This window comes from Leptosomus discolor, chromosome 5 (assembly GCF_034619465.1).
Source record: "Leptosomus discolor isolate bLepDis1 chromosome 5, bLepDis1.hap2, whole genome shotgun sequence".
Taxonomy (NCBI): Eukaryota; Metazoa; Chordata; class Aves; order Leptosomiformes; family Leptosomidae; genus Leptosomus; species Leptosomus discolor.
In genome coordinates, this window is record NC_141395.1 from 12,685,042 (window position 1) to 12,702,784 (window position 17,743).

Consider the following 17,743-nt stretch of genomic DNA (forward strand, 5'->3'; position numbering starts at 1 on the left):
AGAAGACGAGCTGAAAATGGTAAATCATGTTGTAAAATGATAAGTTCTCAGACTATTTAAGCATCATTACACTCTTCAGTTATGTTTTGACTCAGCCTACACTCACTTTCAGCAGCACATGTCCCTCCTAATCTTGAAGTCAGCACTTCACAAGCATTTCATGCCTTATGTATTTAACAATCATCACAAACAAGAAAAGCCTGGACTTTGTGTTCATAGCTCTGTGAAACCTCCACAGAAAATCATCATTGGTTTTGTTAGTAACCATTTGGCACAGGGTTTAGAATAGAAAAAAAACAAACTCACATGGTGCATGGAACATCACTAGCACAGATGAATGATCTTTTATAAACTTGTCGAAGTCCTCATCAGTCAGGTGATAAACTACATTTTCTTCATCTGCCCAGGGAGTCTCTGGTGCCTGTGGCTGAGGTGCCTGTGGGCTACAAGACAAACAGACACAGCTTACAAGCAGCTCTTTGGTGCTAAGCAGTCATTTTGGCGATTCAGACTGCAAGGAACCACTTTGCAGATGTCCATATATGTATTACACACTAACCCTACTGAACAGCTTCCATAATTGTAGTCATTCAGAACTCATAAGCACTGAAACGCAGATAAAACTGGAGGAGGAATAAAAAAAAATCCACAAGAAGGATGAGGACAGATGAGCAATGGAAGAGGATGGAGCAAGGAGATAATCAGACTTCTTGGTTATTACATTCTAGAAGTCAGATGCATTTTCTGTTACTCTTTTACTCTCCTCAGCAGGATGCTCCCTTTCTCACAACATTCACACTTTTTTGTTCACAGAAGCCACTGCAAAGGAAAGAAAAAAGTAGCACGCAGAAACAGCCCATCTAGCCAGTCACCTTGAATACCGACAGCATGATTAGGGCTGACAGAGAAGGAAGGAGGTGCAGTCTGGGGACCATGAGCTAGCTACACTGTATTTCCCCAGCAATATCCAGTTTCACCCTGAACAACCCTGTGACCTGGGGAAGCATCATTATGCTTCCATTATATTATCACTTGGCAATGGGCTTGTAAGTCTAATTCAGCAAAGCTACTAAACTGCATACTTAACCTAAAAGGTAAGTGACATGTCCTACCAACTTCACTATGACTGCACATGAGTTTAACCATCTTTGATGGATCAGAGCCAGTGAGACTGCTCAAAGAGACAGTGGCAAATCTGGAAACCGAACCCAAGCTCCTTTGGACCAGTTCAGTGCTCATCATCCCACTAAATTGTTCCTGGCTTTTATCAATGTACATTAAAAAGAGAATTTGGCAGATGTGAACTAAACTATGCTAATTGACATTTTATTTATTAAAGCAGTGTTCACATAAAGGACACCCAAACATACGAACATTTGGTGCCAGACTTTGAAGCTATTTTATCCTTGCCAGTTGTAGTAATGAGCTTCAAATACCCCCCAAAATTCCCCAAATTCTTTGGCAAATTATAGGTCTGGATGTGACCCCATCTCTGGTGAAAGCAGATTTAGTATTTTTGATTAAAATGTATTATTGTGTTAGCTGCCTGGAACAAGGAACGGCAAACAGATGATAACTCATTTATCTTGCCTTGCTCATTTCTAGGCTGAAAGCCTAGTTTGATTAAAAAAAGTAGTAGAGAGATACACAGATTCAGATAGCAAATTCTGTTGATGTAAGCAATGGGTACGATCCAAGAATATTAAGCAATTCATGGAAAACTGTGATGCACACCTCTGCTGCTGCTTGTACAACAAACGAACCAAGAAACAAACATCAAAGTAAAGATCAGAGATGTGCTCGGCCAAGCAGCCGACACAGAAAAAGAGGCAGATCCCTGTCCACAAGAGTTTACTCTCTAAAAACTTAGCAGATAATCAGTTTGCTTGTTGTCAAGCCTGTAAGACAGCAATAATCTGCAGGTATCCTGGGAGAGTGAAGGCTTTCCAGAAAACACCATGACACAATGAATTTAGGAGTTGGGTTGAGTAGGCAGAGCATGATGAACATGGACACGGTGGCTACACAGCACTGGGAGAATGCTGTGTTTAGCAGGGCCTGGCATGACCTATTTCAGTAAGGAATGAGTAAAGCAGGGCACAGGATGTTTATTCAAATGGCCCAATTTAAAATGCTGTGCATGCTAATAAGCCTACACAGGAGTTGGTAAGAAGCACCTCGAGGCCTGGAGGAAGCAACAAGCAAAATCTAAAATGTCATTTAAAACTGAGACAAGGCACATCCAACGCCTGAAGACCAAAAATAGGATGACAGAAGCCTGGAAGAGTTATCAAGAGCTAATTCAATTAAGAACAGAGAACAAGTTCTTGATTTAACTGAGTAGCTGGTGCTAAGGAAGGGCCCAAGAGGAGTCCATAAAAACAGTAAGACAAGCTGAGCAGCTACCGAAGGCAGTAAGAAGTTGTCTGGCCTGCCTACCATTCAGGCTGATGCAGCTTGTATCAGATTTTAAAAAAAAGGCAGCAGCATAGCAAGATAGCATCTCTCATGTTAATAATGCTGTGTGTTGGAGTAAGGCTGCGTGATGGTTTCTCTCTATCACCTCATGAAAACATCTGAAACTCCATAAGATAGTAGCCAGTGCCTATTAGGATGATAAGAGAGGTTAAGTATCTGCAAGACTGATGCATTAGCACACTTCAGCATAAGAAAGAAGCACCTTCAATAAGTAGTAAAAGAAAAGGTGCTGGAGCCCTCCAAACTAGCAGCTCTTGTTCTGAGAGGAAAGAACATGGAAAAACATCCTTTCAGTAATTTAAATAATTCTAACCTTCATTAAGTTATATCATGCCTTCTCCCCCCAAATTAGCATAGATCAACCACTTTCAGCACATTACCAATAACATTTAGAGGGAAAAAGCAAAGAATGGGGAGAGGAAAGAGAAAACAGTTGCTTTTCTGCAGTGTGTACATAATGGCCACAAAAAATAGGTAATTTCATATGGCTCAATGTCTGTTGGATTCTCTTTCTAGAATCTATGATGACAACACATGCATGCACAGTATAAAAAAAACCACACTGGCCTTCCTTGCCATGGGCTGCCATGTACACTCTGGCACTGCCGTGCCCCTGCTCTGCAAAGCAACATCTTGCATCAGAGCGACTTCCTGACACAATTTTAGTATTATACTATTCTGAAATACAGCCTATACACCCTGCAGCTACCTAATTAGAGTCTTTGGTCCTTGCCACTCCATTTGACTACTTGTACTGCAGATACCTCAGAGTAACATAATATTATGCAGGTAGCAGACTTACCCCGTTTATGGTTTTAACTGCAACACCACTTTCTGGCAAAAATCAAGTATACCTAACTTTTCAACATGGTTTCCTTAAAAGTTGTACTTATTATACAAAACAGGGAAAGAAGGCTACTGCTCAGATCATCTTCTGGGAAACTAATAAGCATGCACTAACACTAAGTGAGGACAAACAGCTGTCTTTAGCTTTGGACTGCTGAAATACCAGCCAAAGCCCACAGTGGCTTGTTAGCCGAGATTATGATTGGAAAGAGCTTGCAGCTGTTCTGCTTTGACTCCAGTAGCTGTGTTCACTTGCTGTCACAGCACTGATACAAAGGCACTGCATATTACAGGGATTATCTGGATATTGTGTGGGCAGACAGGGGAAAAATCCCACCCCAAATATCTGATGTTTCACATGTGGTAGCTAAGAGATAATCACATCCTTGCAAAAACTGGAAAACATAATAATGTGCAGGTGATGAAGTCATGTAGTTGCTCCAAGGGCTGATCATCTCCTCAGCATTGCTGGAGCTGCCACCTTGATCACTCATATCTGAAGACTTAATGGACTAAATGAGGCTTAAAAACTATGGGTAAAATCCTCTTCTTTGATCCACGGGGCAGTACTACCTGCAGTGTTTGTACCCTCTGATGCTAACAGGAACGCTGCTGTCACTTCATTTGTAGGTTCCCACTGCTGAAGCACCTAGCCTGTCCTGCTGAAGACCCTGGGCTACCTGCAACCATACACATGTCCCCAGTGTAGCCCCACTGGTACAGTAAAACACATTTATTCTGAGCCAATTTTGCTAAGCCGTATTATCACAATAGTTTGCAACTGTCTATTCCTTCCCATGCATTTGTTTCCTTTTATTAGCTTCATTTCGAGATTATTTCTGTGGCTGGAGGAAACAAGGGATGGTTACAAAGATGACATAATGCCCAAGAGCCAGGGCTAACTGCTCACGGTATTTCTCCATCACCAGACTATCTCAGCTCTCTCCAGCTGCTCTGTCAGCTTCACTGACAATGTGCTGACTTGCACCTGCTGAAGAGCAACCATTCACACACACACTTTTTCTGTCTGTCTCTTTCAACTGCTAGTCCCATAGGCTCATTCAGCCCCCAAAACATTTATGACTGCAAATAGCTCTCTTTAGGTGGAACAAGATGCTTTCAACACCACTTCACGCCATGACAGGAAACAGACTTTGTAAAAATGACTAGCAATCCAGGGTGCCTTGAACTCTGTTTTGTCTCTGCAAGACACTTTAAAGGCTCCAGCTAAAGGCTGAAGAACCAATGAGAATGGCACACTTGGTATACATTTTTAATACAACAACAGAAGTCAGACTTTTTGCAAGGTATTAAGTTCAGGCACCCAAGATCACTGGAAATTTAATTTAGCATTTTTAATGAAGCTCAGATCTGTGTATCTGCATTTATTTTGGTCCACAGACAGTGTCCTATTACAGACAAAATGCAATTGTGAAATGCAAGGCATGCATGCTAAAAACCAAACATTAAGCAATTTCTCTGTACCAGATTAGCCAATCTCAGCGGGGTAGTTTTGTTTGCTCTTCTGAGCAGAGGGAATGATGGAGAGACGGCTGTTCCTAAACCATTACATTCTGTAAATAATGAAGAGTACATAAAAGGTGGAGTGCATGAAGTTCAATGCCTTACTTTTTCAGCCACTCTGCTATATCTCCTGCAGTAGCACCATAATTCTCAAAGTGGAACAGGAACTTTCCTTTCCTGTTAAAGCAACAAAACAAGGTTTAGTCCTTGCCCTGGAAGATAAGAACATGCAATTATAGTTGAGTGTATGATTTCTAAAGTAGTAGCAAAACATAACTGACTCAAAATAGCAGATTGTAGGATATCCCCGGACATTGTATTCTTCCTTTATCCTTTCAAACTCAGCAGAGTAAACATTCATCCCCGCGAGAACCTGAAAAAACAGAGCATAATTGCATTGATTCTTACAATACAGCAGATACATTACAACGCTTTTTAAAGAGTTAAGTAAAAACAACCAAGCTCTGGGCAGATTCTGATTTCATTCATATTGCTGTAAAGCAAGGGGATCTCTGTAAAAGATCTCTCTGTAAAAAAAGTTCTGATTTTGTGCAAGGGGGACCAGAGCAATATTTGAGTCTAGACCACAGAAAGCACACATCAACCACCTTGTCTCCTCCTCCTTGCTCTGGAAGTGTCTCCATTTCTTTTTATTCACCCACTAACAGAAACACCTGAAGGGAATTCTCAATTGCACTACTTGTGCTCCTCCTTACTCATTTGGATTTTAAGCTACAAGCATAACTAGATTTTTTTTTTCTTCCTTCTTTTGCAAGTACATGGCTTAGTTCAAACAGTAGCTAGGACACAAGAAGTTCCACCTTACCTCTCTGGTTTCCACTCCAGCAATGAATTTACAATCTCAACTAATGTCCAGAAGCTCTAACCAACCAAGCACTGCCATTATCCCAGATCAAAAATGCACTTACTGAATGCAAGGGAAAAATCAACATTACTTTGATGTGAAAGTAAAACGTGCCCTATTTCCATGAGCCCAGGAAATACCACATGGCATTTATATGCTTTTAAATATGCTAACTTACCTGACTGGTAGGGTGTAATGAGAGTTAAGAATTAACCTTGTCCTACAGATAATCAAAAGAGGGTCACAGAAGCATAGTAGCTTTTCAGACTAGCAAGGGAAACAAAAAGCCCCTCCTTCCCTTTCCTTACCCCTATCCCAACCCACCCTCCAACTCAAGAGCCCTTCACCACAAGCTTCAGGCTCAGGGCTCCTGCAACTTATCCTGCGTCCTGTCCAATTGTCTTCCAAAAATTTCTGACCTGAAAAATTGAAGATGGGACTGATTCTGAGTTTCTGTGGGTGTGGAATTCACACAGAGGTCGTTCTGCTGTCAAACCTTTAACCAGCAAGTTGCTGAGATACCACTTCATGATTAACCTAGTTTAATGGCATTTATGGCTTAAATCATTTCATCAGTAGGGTCTTAATCCAAACTCCTCCTCCTTCCCTCTCCAAAACCCAGGATTTTCTCCTTCTACCTGAAACATCACATCAGAATTTAACACCAGGTTCCTGACTACAGTAAACTGCACAGACCAACCAAATGTGCTCAGAGCCAGCACGAAATAAATCTTAAAGCAGAAAATCATCATCTGAAGGTCAACCTTTTCTAAGAATGTGCTGGAAAGTCACAAAAAGATACTGTGTTTTCTCTCTCCTATCCTGAGAAAGGCTAAAAGAAAGCTAATTGAGTACAGAAATAGGGTGTATACTGGCTGGCCAAGTCTCTTACTTTGAATTTTCCTTATGGTTCCAACAACCAGATTGACTTAATTCATATGTGATTATCCAGACTCAATTCTCCCCCTTCTTACGTCTTCCTCTATGTCACCTTCCCCATCCTTACGTCTTCCTCTATGTCACCTTCCCCATCCTTACGTCTTCCTCTATGTCACCTTCCCCATCCTTACGTCTTCCTCTATGTCAACACTTGAGGGTACGTGTCCTGGTTTGTCTGGGATAGAAGGCCATTAGCAGTTTTGAGGCAGCCAGGGCAGCTGACCTGAGTTATCTACGGGTGTAGCTCATACCATAATGTCATGGTCATTATAAAGGGGGAAGGTTTGCTGAGGAGAGAGAGCTCCTGTGGGGAGTTCTGGCTGAGGTTCCTGTTGGAGTTCCTCCTGCTCCTGAGGACTGTGAGGGCCAGGCATTCCAGGCAGAGTATAATTTTGTACACTTTATTTGTTTTGCTGTTTCATTATCTGTCCTTGCTTCAACCTTCAGATCTCCTCTCCTTTTCCTGATTCCCCTTCTCAACCAGGGAGGGGTCATCAGCGATAAACAAACTGCTATAGTTTAACCCCAGGTACAGGATAAACACAGACAGTAGGCAAATGCAATAGGATCAAGACACTGTGGTTGCTTTATAAAGCGAGAACTAGGTTCATAGAATCATAGAACAGTTTCGGTTGGAAGAGACCTTCAAGATCAATGAGTCCAACCTTTGTTCTAAGCTCTATCAACACCACTAAACCACATCGCTAAGTACAACATCTACCCAGCTCTTAAACACCTCCAGGGATGGTGTCTCCACCACCTCCCTGGGCAGGCTGCTCCAACACCTGACAATCCTTTCAGTAAAGAAATTCTTCCTAATATCCAGCCTGAACCTCCCCTGGTGCAGCTTAAGGCCATTTCCCCTTGTTCTATCGCTTGTTACTAGGGAGAACAGACCAACCCCCTGCCTCGCTACAGCTTCCTTTCAGGTAGTTGTAGAGAGCCATAAGGTCTCCCCTCAGCCTTCTCTCCTCCAGGCTAAACAGCCCCAGATCCTTCAGCTGTTCCTCATATGAGACACACTCCAAATCCTTTATTAGCTTGGTAGCCCGCCTCTGTACCCTTTGCAGCACCTCAACGTCCTTCTTGTAGAGAGGGGCCCAAAACTGGACCCAGTACTTGAGGTGTGGCCTCACCAAAGCTGAGTACAGGGGAATGATCACCTCCTGCTGACAACACTATTTCTGATACAGGCCAGGATGCCATTGGCCTTCTTGGGCACTGAGCACACTGCTGGCTCATGTTCAGCCAGCTGTCAATCAACACCTGGCAGCTCTCCAGCCACTCCTCCCCAAGCCTGTAGCACTGCTGGGGTTTGTTGTGGCCAAAGAGCAGGACCTGGCACTTGCCCTTATTGAAACTCATGGAATTTGTCTTGGCCCAGCGATCCAGCCTATCTAGATCCCTCTGTAGAGCTGCCCTACCCTCAAGCAGATCAACGCTTCCACCCAGCTTGGTGTCATCTGCAAACTTACTAAGGGTGCACTCCATCCCCTCGTCCAAATCACTGATAAAGATGTTAAACAGGAGTGGCCCCAGTACTGAGCCCTGGCAGACACCACTCGTGATCGGCCGCCGACTGGATTTAACTCCATTGACCACAACTCTCTGGGCTCAGCCATCCAACCAGTTTTTCACCCAGCGAAGTGTGTGCCCATCCAAGCCAAGAGCAGTCAATTTCTCTAGGAGAGTGCTACGGGAAATAGTGTTAAATGCCTTACTAAAGTCGAGGTAGATGACAGCCACAGCCTTTCCCTCATCTAACAAGCGGGTCACCCTGTCATAGGAGGAGATCAGGTTTGTTAAACAGGACCTGCGCTTCATAAACCCATGCTGACTGGGCCTGATCAACTGGTTGTCCTGCATGTGCTGCATAATGGAACTCAGGATGATCTGCTCCCTCAGCTTCCATGGCACTGAAGTCAAACTGACAGGCCTGTAATTTCCCAGATCATCCTTCCATCCCTTCTTATATATGTGTGTTATATTGGCTGACTTCCAATCTGATGGGACCTCCCCAGCAGCCAGGACTGCTGATAAATGATGGAGAGTGGCTTGGTGAGCACCCCTGCCAGTTCTTTCAGCACCCTAGGATGTACCCCATCCAGCCCCATAGATTCATGCACATCAATGTGGAGTAGCAAGTCACTGACCATCTCCTCCTGGATTATGGGGGGACATTTTGCTCCTGGCCCCTGTCTCTTGGCTTGGGGGGCTGACTTTCCCCAGTACAAGTGTTCCTACTACTAAGGACTGAGGCAAAGAAGGCATTAAGCACCTCAGCCTTATCCTCGTCTCTTATTACCGTATTTCCTTCTGGATCTAGCAGGGGATGGAGGCTCTACCTGGTCTTTCTTTTGTTGTTAATGCATTTATAGAAACTTTTCTTGCTGCCCTTTACCTCCAAAGCCAGATTAACTTCTAGCTGGGCTTTGGATCTTCTAATTGCCTCCCTGCATAACCTAACAACATTCTTGTACTCAAGAATGTTGGTTCATTATGTAGGTTCGTAATGTAGTTCATTAACTAATTCCCTCATAAACCCCAGTTTACCACATTCCACATTTGCCACAAACTTTCAGAGGATTTCCTAGGTCCTAAATGGGTGTCCCCAGCCATTTCAGATACTCTGCTACAGTTTCACTGTGTCCACCCAGCCTGCACAAGTCTGTAACTTGTGTTCATACACCATATGAAGCATAATTAGCAAAAAGCCTATTACTATGGGATTCATTTTTAATGACAAAAGTAACAGCTTTCGTTGGCCTATAATCACATAATTATGTAATATCAGGCCGTCAGGGACCATCAGAATACACCTACTACCCAAAGCCACGATCCTCCCTCTATACCTAAGCTGCTCCTGCCAGATGTTTCACTAATTTGCTTTTAGCAAATGACTGAATGACCCTGACTTCAATTTAAGTCCATTACCTCTTGTAATAGCCACAGCAGACATGAAGATCAGTTTACTCCTTTCACCTCTGCAGTGACATTTGACATATTTCAACATTTACCTGCTCTCCACAAAGCCATCTATAACCTAAACCGACTCTGAACCTTTTGTAGCAGGCCATGTCTTCTGGGCTTCTGACCATTACTGTTCTACTGTGATGCCTCTCTCGCTTCACGGTTTTCTTGATGTGATTGCTCCAAAATTGGTAGCTCACACCACTTGAAGCCTTCCTAGATCCAAGTTTAACGAACAGATTAAACAAAGGCTTTGAAGTCTGATGTTTTTACCAAAAAAAAAAGACAAGCACCAAAGGAGGAAAGCACTTAAGCACACACTCAAGACGGTCTTTACTGAGTAAAGCATTCTGGCACACTCACAAAGTCCAGGAGATGCTGAAGTGTTTGCTGACCACCAGTTCCTCCCTGCACTGAGGCCATAGTGCCCCAGTGACAGTCACTCACTGGAGCCCACCTGACCACAAACCACAGGAATATCTTGTGCCAAGGATAAAATAAATCATCATCTTCCACTTTAGATCCCCATTTTTCCTTCTGCACTGGGCGAAATGGAATTGCAAGATCTAAACTGAATGTAACACTGAAAATGCCACACTGCCTTCCCCTCAGTAACAGCACCGGGACAAGAAACAACCAGTCCCAAGAGAACACAGCAACCAGCGACAGGTACAGTTCACCTTTTCATTTTTACAACCTATTAAATCGGCAATACTGTACTTCATTTTCCTGCTATATAATAGCAATAATTACTTTTGAGCCTGGCACATCCTGACAGCTAATGACAGGTGAGATTAAAAGGCCAAACCTTCAGCTCATCCAAACCAATCATAAACTTTCCAGCAAAGTCTGATCTGGAGGTCAACATTGCTCCAAGGTACCCCACTGATAATTTATGATGGGTACAGCACGGTTAACTTTAGAAACGGCAAACTGTGTACACATCCCACTCAGGAAGCTAATTAGGTCAAGTTTAGGTGAACAGACTGATTTTTGTGAAAGACACGGGTGGCAGTGGCATAACTAGACTTTTCTCTGAACTGATTGTGCACTAAAAACACTCCAGTGCAAAAAGCATCCCTCACCTGAGCTGCATCAAGCACAGGCACTGCCAGTCTCAGAGCTGTGCCACAGCCCTGTCACTCAGCTGTGCAGGATTAGCCCAGATCTACAGAAACCATTTCCAAGCAAGGAAGGAAATAACCAAACTAGAATAATAGATCTGGCATTTAAATTCTCAAGCCTGAATTTCATAAAATGAGCTGCACATGGACAAGGAAGGGAGAACGGCAGGGGAACACTGCGCTCTGCAGCATGCCTTCTCTCTGGCACTATCTCTATAGGTGATCCTTTACATGCCTAATCCCTGCCCACTCCACACCTCACAATGCACCCACTGTGCAAGACAGGAGTGCCTTCCCAAAGGCCGCAGAGCACACTCTGCCAAGGGGAGATGGCATTAAAGTGCTGCCTGGCTGGACAAAAACACTCTTGAAAATACCTTAAGGGTTGTACCGTGTCCTAAATAAATCTGAACAACTCCCACTCATTTCAGCCCTAAGCAAACAAGGATTTAGAGAAAAGCCTTCCAAAAAACAACTAGTTGGGAGAACGTGGGAGGGTCTGACAGCACTCAATGCTCATGAGCAGCAATGGCCAGAGCTGCCCTAGCAATGCACCGCAGTGCTTCATGTTTTCCTCATCACATGCCGCCTCGCCCGAGGAAACCTGTAAACTCGACAGTGAATGATCCAACAGGCAGGATCAGACCGTATCCAGCTAAAGCCATGAAACAACAATCCTATTTCTTTGTCACTCATGTATTATTGGTATCACATAAATTATACATTAAGCACATTATAAAACCTTGACTAGAGAAATGCCTTTGACTTGCTTGAGAGAGATCAATACACCTTAGTACAAACAGGTAACTAAATTATTGCTACTGTTGTTGATGGATTTTATTACAGTCAAAACTTACTTTCATTTCAAGCTGGTATGAATGCTTTGTTGACTGAGGTATAGTAAAACGGCAAGATTTTATTAACGCTTATGCTTAGTGGCTAGAAAGACGATCAGTGGCTAACGTAGGGAAATCCCCCTCCCATGACACTGTGACTCTTCACTAAAAAAGTGGATTATTACTATAAGGGCATCCACCCCTGACCCTACCATGAAACATCAGGCCAAAGAGCTGATCAAACCTATAACAGCAAACATTTCTTTATCTCTACCAAAATGAGCTCAAAAGGACTACAAACTCACAAATTAGAGGCTAAACATAAACCTACATAGTGTCAGAGTCTGTTTTTCCATGGCAAGAACTACACTGGATCTAAAGGGCAAGTGACTTAACACCACCTCATTCTCCAAAGCTTTAAAAAGAATAAAAACAAAGAGAGAATCCTGAAGAGATCTGGAACGCAGTCATTCATATCTATTTTGTTTTGACTTGCTTAAAAATTCCCCACTTCAATAAATATTTGTGGTTTTAAATACTCAAAAAAAAGTGTTAAAAGGATTTTTAAAATTTCATATAAATCTTATCTTCTCACTTACATATTTACCCTTCAGTTCTGTAGCTGCCTGCTGATAAGATGGCATCATTCTCTTACAAACACCACACCCTGATAAAAAAGAAATTGTGTAAGTAATATGCCAACAACTCTATTCAGCCTGTTCTACAGGATCTATGCTCCAAAGCATATAAAACGTTTCCAAAAAAAAAATTCTTTATATGTTTCATTAAATAATTATTAGGTTACTAGTTTCTAAGGATGTTACTTCTTGTTACATGACGCTATTTTCGCATGTTTTTCATGCTATTCGTTTTCATACTCATTTCTCATCCCAGTTTTGGAAAGAGTAACACCATCTTATATTCCTCAGGCTCTGAGCTGAGCCCAGAGGGGAATTTAAGATGAAACTCACATATCAAAAGTCAACGGAAGATGTCATGCTTGTGAACTCAAACAAAAAGCTTTGTGTATTCCTGGTCTTTAAGGGATGGGGGAAGGGTACTTCAGATTCATCCTAGCTTAACAAGTCTTTTAATTTAATTTGAGAAGCATTTCCTAAACACATTAAACAGATATCAAAAGTTACACAGTGCTCTGTTAATTGAGAAGACGACATAACTCAGAAGAAGTCATAGCCCTTACAAGACACAGTAACTTTTATGTGCTGAGGAAAAGACAAATGGCAAGTGAGGAAGACCACCAGTGTATAGTTGGAGTGTGCTAAGAGCTGTTTGATGATGCTCTGGAGTGCTAAGCAGATTAGCAGTAAATCACCTTGTAAGGAGCAGGTTTCACCCTTGCCAAGTAAAATATGTGCATGCACACGAGAAGAGGCAGGAGGGCAGACAGCATGAAAGAAAGGAAACACTCCAGACACTTATGGAAACTTCCTGGGTCCACCACGGGACAGTAGTCAACATCTTTGTTCCGGTGAAGAGACAAGAGTTTTGAAAATATCTTCCAGAAAGGAGGAACATATTTTGCAGTCGCTGGTTTAGGATCGCATCAGCATGCCTGGGAGAAACATCCATTAATCAGAGGAAAGACAGCCCTTGTTTCTGTGGTCTTTCCACCTTTGATCTCTCTGCTCAAATTGCCAGTGAGCTTGTTACATTAGTGCTGGTCAAAATGACATAGGTCATTGGTGGGCATGGACCACTCATCTAAGGCCCATTGAGGCTTTGCAGCTTCATCCAAACCACTGGAGAGACATCAAAAGATACAAGTTGTTAACACCATTTTCTGGATCCTCTGTTTCTTTTCTCTTCAGCAGGCTCAGGCCTCAAACTCTCCCCAGCTATCGATCTCCCTCGCTTCCCCTCTTCAACCTCTTACCGGTCCCTGGACTCCCTTCTGGAGCACAGGCACGTACCAGCCTGCTCCAAGCAGCCATCACCCCTACTGTCCTGTTTCCAGCTCTGCTGCTGCCTCAAACTCACTGCTCCCAAACCCACTGCAGTGCAACCTCTCCTGCCTATGCATTTCTCTGTTATACTGTTCAGGATACTGTCAATCCACATATATTCCTATACAGGTATAAAAGGGTAACCTTGAAAAACTATTTCTTCTGTTCTTTTTTCTTGCATTTGGTCTCAAAAGTGGGGGCTTAATTAAACACGTATGAGTTTTTCTACTAGTTAACACCTTCATTTTTAAAGCCCCATTTTCAATGATGCTATAAATGGCTTGGGTTTGTTGCCAACTCCAGACCATCTCCTGCAGGAGTCTTCTTTGACAGAGTTAACTACAAATAAATCTGAATGCCTATAAGTACACCTAATTTTTCATATTTAGTGCTGTCCGACTTCATAATATAGGTCTGAAAGTACAGCGAATGGTCTCCAAATGGCAGGTAATATCTTCTAAGGAAAGCATGCCTTTGCTCTGAGTCATTTTACCCAGACCAAGCATTCCTGAAATATTAAAGAAACTACATTTAAGTTTGCAGTCACTTTCATCTCCCTCTGCACTAGTACATAATGAAAGAGGCTACTTCCTATGAACCTGCCACAATGAATCTAAAGCCCCTGCTTCCAACAAAGCAGAGAAATAATGCAGCTCTTTTCCCCATAGCTTCCCAGATAAAGTCTCTGATGTCCTCTCATGCCATAGACCTGCTTGAAACACCCCTTACAAGTAAAGAAAAGCAGCATTTCCTTTAGTGACCAGCCTTGACTTGCCGCTCCCAGTTACGAAAGGTAACACCCGTATGTAACCAGTAACTTCAGGTGCCCAAAGCCAGTATTTTAATGCAACTGCTGGATGTATTCTGACTCCAGTAACAGGAGTAAGAAAAGAAAAATTGGACAAGAACCAAGTCAGAAGGTCTGGTGTGTTAAATAAAAGATGAGGGAGTTAAGAATTGTGAAATCAGAGGGGAGAAAAAAAGCAACAAGTATGCTTCCTTCACAGCAGTTTAGAACGCAGCAAAGGTACTACAGCACTGAAGACTAGCAGGTGTTTTGCCACTTCAAAAGAAGAGAAACTGGAAGGAGGAGGGTTTCTCAGGGAACAGTTCAAAGAGAACGAAGGGTTAGATAAGAGACGTTTCAGGAAGAGACTCAGTTGTGGAAAACATTATTCATGATACAGGTAAACTGTGAAAGCACTCTGCAGCTGAACTCTCCCTGAAGCGGTGATTTACAGACAGAGTAGACATATCATCTCCCGCTGATGCTAAGGCGGCAGCAGCGACTGGGAACGACCACGCACCATGCCAGGCCAAGCAGGACCATCCTGCTACAGAGACTGAAGGCACAGAGCTGCAACTAACTTAATTGAAGGAAAACACATTTTCTTAGTGATGCATCAAATTAAGTCTTGGGCAATTCTGGCCATCTTGGCAGTACTCAGATGAGACTAAAAAGGTAGAATGCTGTTTCAGGCAGCAGTTACAACAGAAAATACACTGAGAAACACCAGATAATGCTGCCATGGGACACAGTTTTAAAGAGAATCAGCCAGCAAATTGCTAGTGGTGCCTAACATGAATTTCCCTATCAGGGCAGCGCTGGGAGGCTTTTCTAGCTTAGGTCACACATTCATTCCTTTCTCATGGCTCCCCTGCTTTCCATCTGAGCAACAACTCCAGTGCAACACCTTGTTTTGAGAGGCTTTCGAGCTCCTCAAATACCAGTCAACACAAAAAAAGCAGCTGTAAATCTGCAAAGTTAAGGAATAAGCAGCCAGGGCAATGACAAGATAGCAGCTGTACAAGGTCAAGGTCACAAAAGAAATGCAATGACTCCAATGTGCTCTTCTCTTTTCTTCCTGCACCCCACAATGAAATCCCACTTGTATTCAAGTTATTCCTGCCAATGTGGGTAGGAACACCCAGGATGCCTCCTGGATGGAGTGGGAAGGATATTCCTGCTCCTGACACTGCACTGTTCCCTCGACCTGTAGTTAGGAAGAACAAATACGTTGGGTTTTTTCAACTCCATGGTCTCCTCTAGAGATATTTTGCATGTGTGGAACCAGCTTGTCTTATGCTATGGCCAAAACTGCAGAAGTAAAAAAGCAAAGTGTGCAATGCCCATTTGCACTTACAACTCCATGCAGGCCAGAGGGCTAGGCACTCTCAGACAGATACGTTAACACTTACACACTCAGCGTACTGTGTTTCTGTCTCGTACAACACAAAACTAGAAAGGACAATGGGTAAAGAAATTACAGAAAGCAGCTGCTTGAAAGAAAAAGAGCAAGAGTCACCATCACAAGAGAAAGAGGCAAGACTAGGATACAAGAGATGGACAACTAAGGGAAAACCAAGGACAAACAGGCAGAACAACACAAGTAGTTGAATGATAAAGATGGTATTAGTGAAGCACAGGTGAGGCTTCTAGTCAGACTTGGACATCTCTCAGTGGAGAAGGGAGAAAGAGGTGATAGGACATGCTGGGTTACTTACATGGGGCATAGAACATCATCAGAAGGGGTTTGTCTTCCTTCTTCAGAAGCCTTCTCAACTCCTAGTGAACGAGCCAAAGAAAATAAAATCAGACCTATACCCAAGGACACCTCTTACTGTTCGTATATTAACTTTTTTAAGTTGTAATATGTATTCATAGAATATAGGTTCATTTATCTGAGGGGAAAAAGAGTCATCTTTCCTGACAGGCAAGAGTTTCTTCTCCTTGCTCAATTTTAACTTGAAAGAAGATGGCAAAATTTATTACAGATTCGAGTATCTGCTAATATCCTAGGCCAGTATCTTCACTGTTGAGATGCATAAGTTGCATGGCTTGGTTTATTCTCATCACAGAATCTTTGACTGGAAACTTTTTCCTCCCTGACCAATCCAAAAAGCCATACTCTAATTCAAAAACTCGGACTCAATAATAAACAAAACAAGTTCAGTTTCCACACTACAAAACTTTGTTGAAGCTATAAGAAGTCATGACAAAAGATTTTTCAGTATCAGCATGATAGAGAAACCAGACGAAGTTTTCAAATTGAATGCAACCTTGGAAGGCTTGTAATAGAGTACAGAGGGTGAACATTAAAAATTAATCTTCCTACAAAAACCTGAATGTCAAAATAACTGTTTCTAATATTAAAAATGAAAGCTAGAAAATTGAAAAGGCCCTTTACAAAATACCAGCTAGAGTCCAATCAATTAAAGTTTTAAAAATCTATAGACTAGAAAACTAATACAAAAGACCAAGCTGATTATATTAGAGAGAATATACTGGATAGCTCTGTGGTGGCACTGGATTTTTAAGGTAGTTTCATTGTATTTGCTGCTTTCCCACTTAACACTGAGAGGACAGTTACTGTACAAAGTTAAACATCTCAAGACCTGGATCCTGTTCCATCCTGCTCCAGACTTCCCGAGATGACCTCAGGCACATGATGGAACCCAAGGTTTAACAACAACCTGCAGATGTAAGAGCAGCTTTTTACCTCCTAGTTACATCCTGCAGTGACTGCATCTCGCAAGCTGCTACACTTTCCTGAGACAAACAGGTCTCTTCTGCCATCCACAATGCTTTGATACTTGCCATGTAGCTGGCAGACTAGTATCATGACCACATGTTGGGGAGAGGAAAGTGGGAAGCAGGAGACTTTACTCTCCCATTAACACAATCCACAAACTGTCAAGTCACTTAAAACAATCTGGGTGCTTTAAACTTCCCTTCCAAAGAAAGGAAATAATGGTGCTTCGTTAAGAGTTAACACAAGCATACACACTCCCTTCATCCTATATATTTATAAAACATATAGAACAGCTATCCAGATAATGTACCTTTTCACTGTCAACATGCACAACATCTTTGGCTTCGGGATCCTCCTCCCACAGTGGAGCACCTTCTGGATCCTTGAGAAAGGCCACTATAGACTGTAATAAACAGGGGAAAAAGCTTTTAAGGCAAAATGAATGGAAACCATGAGACATCCAATCTCAAATCCATGCTGTCACACAAACCCCATCCAATTAGTGCCTTTGCTTCTCTGCTTATATATTTATCTGCTCTAATTCAGATGAACACAAACCTCCTATTGCAGAAGCAAGTACCAACACGGTGCCATCCTCATAACTGATAACCCAACTTTCCGGTTCCCATTTCCACTATAAAACTGGGGGAAAAGGTGTGGAAGT

The 17,743-nt window shown here is 42.6% G+C and overlaps 1 protein-coding gene across 1 annotated transcript in view; it reads right to left on the minus strand.

The window, feature by feature from the left end:
• PDIA5 (protein disulfide isomerase family A member 5) overlaps window positions 1–17,743 on the minus strand; it is a 104,395-nt gene that overhangs the window by 50,491 nt on the left and 36,161 nt on the right. Inside the window, exons 6-11 of the mRNA XM_086465510.1 lie at window positions 17,390–17,482; window positions 16,052–16,112; window positions 12,182–12,249; window positions 5,130–5,221; window positions 4,954–5,025; window positions 307–443 (exon numbers count right to left, since the gene is read on the minus strand). Of these exons, the coding sequence (XP_086321636.1) occupies window positions 307–443; window positions 4,954–5,025; window positions 5,130–5,221; window positions 12,182–12,249; window positions 16,052–16,112; window positions 17,390–17,482 (523 nt within the window). The remainder of the gene's footprint in view (window positions 1–306; window positions 444–4,953; window positions 5,026–5,129; window positions 5,222–12,181; window positions 12,250–16,051; window positions 16,113–17,389; window positions 17,483–17,743) is intronic.